Source organism: Planococcus citri, chromosome 4 (genome assembly GCF_950023065.1).
Source record: "Planococcus citri chromosome 4, ihPlaCitr1.1, whole genome shotgun sequence".
NCBI classification, from domain to species: domain Eukaryota; kingdom Metazoa; phylum Arthropoda; class Insecta; order Hemiptera; family Pseudococcidae; genus Planococcus; species Planococcus citri.
Genome location: NC_088680.1, coordinates 7,857,700 through 7,861,418, shown reverse-complemented (window position 1 = coordinate 7,861,418; position 3,719 = coordinate 7,857,700). Strand labels below are relative to the sequence as shown.

The 3,719-nt window shown below is 33.3% G+C and overlaps 1 protein-coding gene across 1 annotated transcript; it reads left to right on the top strand.

The window, feature by feature from the left end:
- The first annotated feature begins 540 nt into the window (after window positions 1-540).
- On the top strand, window positions 541-2,588 carry LOC135844768 (uncharacterized). The gene is made up of 3 exons (XM_065363113.1): window positions 541-667; window positions 1,572-1,651; window positions 1,741-2,588. Exons 2-3 carry the CDS (start codon window positions 1,600-1,602, stop codon window positions 2,499-2,501), a joined length of 813 nt encoding a protein of 270 aa, XP_065219185.1. The 5' UTR covers window positions 541-667; window positions 1,572-1,599; the 3' UTR covers window positions 2,502-2,588.
- Window positions 2,589-3,719: the final 1,131 nt, after the last annotated feature.

Genomic DNA, 3,719 nt, shown 5'->3' with positions numbered 1-3,719 from the left:
AAGTAGTCAAAGTGCATGAAAGTACGAGGAGCAATTTCACGAAATTTGAGAAATTTTTCATATTTTACGTTCATTTTTTTAAAAACGATTCGTATTGATATTAAAACTGGGAAAATGCATCATTCTATGACAAGCAAGGTGAACTTCATTTGAAAAATTCCACGAATGCAATTGCACTCGGATGTCATTGAAATGACACTTCTTTCCAGGAAAAAAGAAACTGTAACGTTTATTGGAAAAACTAATCGATAATTTCTTCGCAGGTTGGTACACCTGATTAACGATCCTTCGTTAATTTCATTTACGCAGTTCATTTCACGACGCTCTGGCCAAAGATCAAGGCCAAAAAGTAATGAGTTTGTTCGCAGCAACAACATGTTGTGACAGCCAATCTACACCACGTGCATTATTAGGTACCTACTTACTGATCTACGATACCTACGCAGAATTTTTCATTTCTTCAAAACCTATAGATGTAGATCAAGGTCACAAATTAATGAATGACAATTTGTCACTCTCAATTAGGTAAAAACACATGTACTACGATCACGTTTCTTTGCTCTATTTTACTATAAAACAGGAAACTTTTCACTGCGTAAAATAGTTATCGCAAACAAGCTGACTTCAGTGTAACTAAAGTGTGAACTCTTCAAAGCTCCAAAAACACGTAAGTCAAGTTTAATGCATACCATATTATCTATGTCTATTTTATGCATGTAATTCTGAGAAAAGTCGGTGGTATTGACCGTCTGAAAACACAAGAGAAAATTATTGGATCTGATCAGATCAAAACTTTTATTATCTAATTTATTGAGGTTGAATTTGATTTGATCCATGAAATGTCCGGATCTGATCATGTGTGATAATTTTTCACTGCGAATGGATTTTTTTGGTTTGAGTTTGAATTCTCTGATTTTCAATAAACTGGTCAAAATCTGATCTGATTGGATCGAGAAAGGTCAGAACTAATGATCTGATCAAACAGGTCTGGTCTAATGTGGTCCATCAAACACCGATTTACATGGTCACGTCTAAATCTGACCAGATCAGAACTGATCTGATTAAACAAGTGGATCTGATCACTGATGAGGTTTGAAAATATTAAAAAACACAGAATTGAAAATTTTAAACCTGAGATATCCAAACTCGCAGACAATTTTTTGAACTGAACCAAGCTACACCATACACCAAAAGAACATGCAAAAAAAAAATTTCAGGTACCTACTGCGACACATCTTTCGATTTTCATTGCTCCTGAAACTTGTAAGCCAAACATTTCATATTCTGTTTGGTGCTTGAGATTAATCATTTGATCTTAATCACTCATTCAAACAATAATCCAGAATTCATTGACAACTAAATTTTTTAAGAGAGTTCGCCCTCTGTTGATTTTTCAATGATTGATGAATTTTCGAAAAATTGCATATCTTGACGTATTTCCAAGATATCTAGAGTTTATCTGAAAACGTTGAATCAGTGTCATAGTGTCAGATTATTTACGCCATGTCTTCATTTCAAACTTTCGGTTTTATTTTTCGATATTTAACTGTTGGGTTTCATCTGTTTCACAGACATCCAAGCAAACCTCCAACTCTCATCATGAATAACACATTGTTAATTTGTGGCATCTTTCTCATCGGCATTATTTCAGGTAAAATTTTTACCATGTTATTATCCAATGCCAAAAATTTGTACTAATGCTTCATTCACTAATAATCTCAACCACCCGAATGATTTCAGCCAATGTTGAACCGGTTCAAAGCTCGACACCACCCAAGGATGCTCCTTCTCTAAGCTGTATACTTTTCAAAGAACTTGGTTGCCGCGTTCAGTGCACATCCATTATGAAACTACAAGACTTCTCTCAAAGTTCAGCATCCTGCAACGATGAGCAAGAATGCACCTGTACAATCGAATCGACATCCCTGGACACCTTATGGAATAAGAAATTCGATGCGGGTGATGTGCTCAGACAAATCAAACAAAATAGAAAACTTGCCGAAAAGGTTACCCAAGTATTGAAAAATGCATCTCGAACTGGTGAACAATCCAAGCAAGACCTCCAGGCAATTTTACCAAAACAACTGTTCAAGAAAATTCGAGTTAATGATACAACCAAAATCAATGCCGTAGGATTAAGGAAAATTGTTGACAATGAAGTGAAATCATTAGTGCAATTTCTAAAGTCACCCGAAGTCGACACCACCGATCTGGAATACTTGAATTGGGTGGATAATTTCAACACATACTTGGATGATAATAAAGAAAATGCCAGCATCCAAAGCGTTTATCATCAAGTTGGTCTAACTGGAAATGAAGTTTTGGAAGAATTGCTTGATTTCTTTTTGGAGGAAGATGGCACTCCACAGATAGATAAAACAATAAAGTATGAATGGGATCATGCTCTTCCTCAAATGGTGGCCAACAGGGTGATCAATGGATTGATAAACAAATACGGTCTTCCCAAGATTACCCCCAGCCCTGATACCAGCCTTGATTAATTATTTACCATGTATAACGTATCTTTCCAATAGCCTTATGCTAGCATAAATGTTTAAAATAAAATCACTTCCTTAGCATTGACATAATCATATTCATTTCTTTTCACACTCGACGCTTTAAAAAAGGAACTACGTACTTTAATTAGGTACCTACTTGTATAGAAAATTTTCCAGCTGTACACATGAAATCAAAAAGGCATTAAGACAGGTAGGAAATCATCGAGTCACATAGGATGGGAACGTGGTGATTTGGAATGGAGGGTTCACCCTCATTCATTATTCAAAATGATGCTATCATGTGTGATACTATTGTCAATTCTCCATGATCAAACCCCACTGAGTTTGAAAATACAATTACCTACTTTCAAAATGTGGGAAGAGGCATGCCTCAAATTTGAGATTTTCTGAGTGAAGTTCTTGCATAAATATACCGCAAAATTATACGTTTTCAACTCTAAAAGACACACTAGTAGATATAAAATGTATTTCCTGGCACTGGAGTAAGAATTCTTACAATACTTTTTAAATTCAAAAGTATGTGGAAACTTATGTGAAAAATTTCACATAAACCTTCACATAGTTTTTCATTCAATCAAATGCAAAAATATTTACAAAACTTAGATATTGAAATGAAATGCAAAATTTTTTGCAATACTTAAACATTTCAAACAAATGCAAAAATTTCATCAAAACCTAAACATTTCAAACAAATGCAAAAATTCATTCAAAACTTAAACATTTCAATGAAATGCAAAAATTTCATCAAAACTTGAACATTTCAATGAAATGCAAAAATTCTTTCAAAACTTAAACATTTCAAACAAATGCAAAAATTCATTCAAAACTTAAACATTTCAATGAAATGCAAAAATTCATTCAAAACTTAAACATTTCAAACAAATGCAAAAATTTCATCACAACATTACCATTATACCACTAGTTAAAGAAAACATTATCTCTAATAAAGCGGTAACACAAACACCAACACCTTTATCATAGAAACTGATTCTTTTAACTAATGAATTTTTTCCACTGTGAACGAATTTTTTTGCATTTGAAGTACACCATCTTTTAGAAATTGATCCATTAGTTAAAGAAATCAATTTCAATAATAAAATGAATAACTATAATAAAATGGATAACCAAGCACCTTTAAGAACATGTGAGAAGTGTATGTGTAAAATTACATACAAGAACTATGCCAGACATTTAAAAACA

Bases quoted from the DNA above. Each gene is read 5' to 3' on its own strand.
- LOC135844768 (XM_065363113.1), top strand. From the start codon at position 1,600: ATGAATAACACATTGTTAATTTGTGGCATCTTTCTCATCGGCATTATT. The intron at 1,652-1,740 runs GTAAAATTTTTA...GAATGATTTCAG, and splicing joins TCTCATCGGCATTATTTCAG to CCAATGTTGAACCGGTTCAA.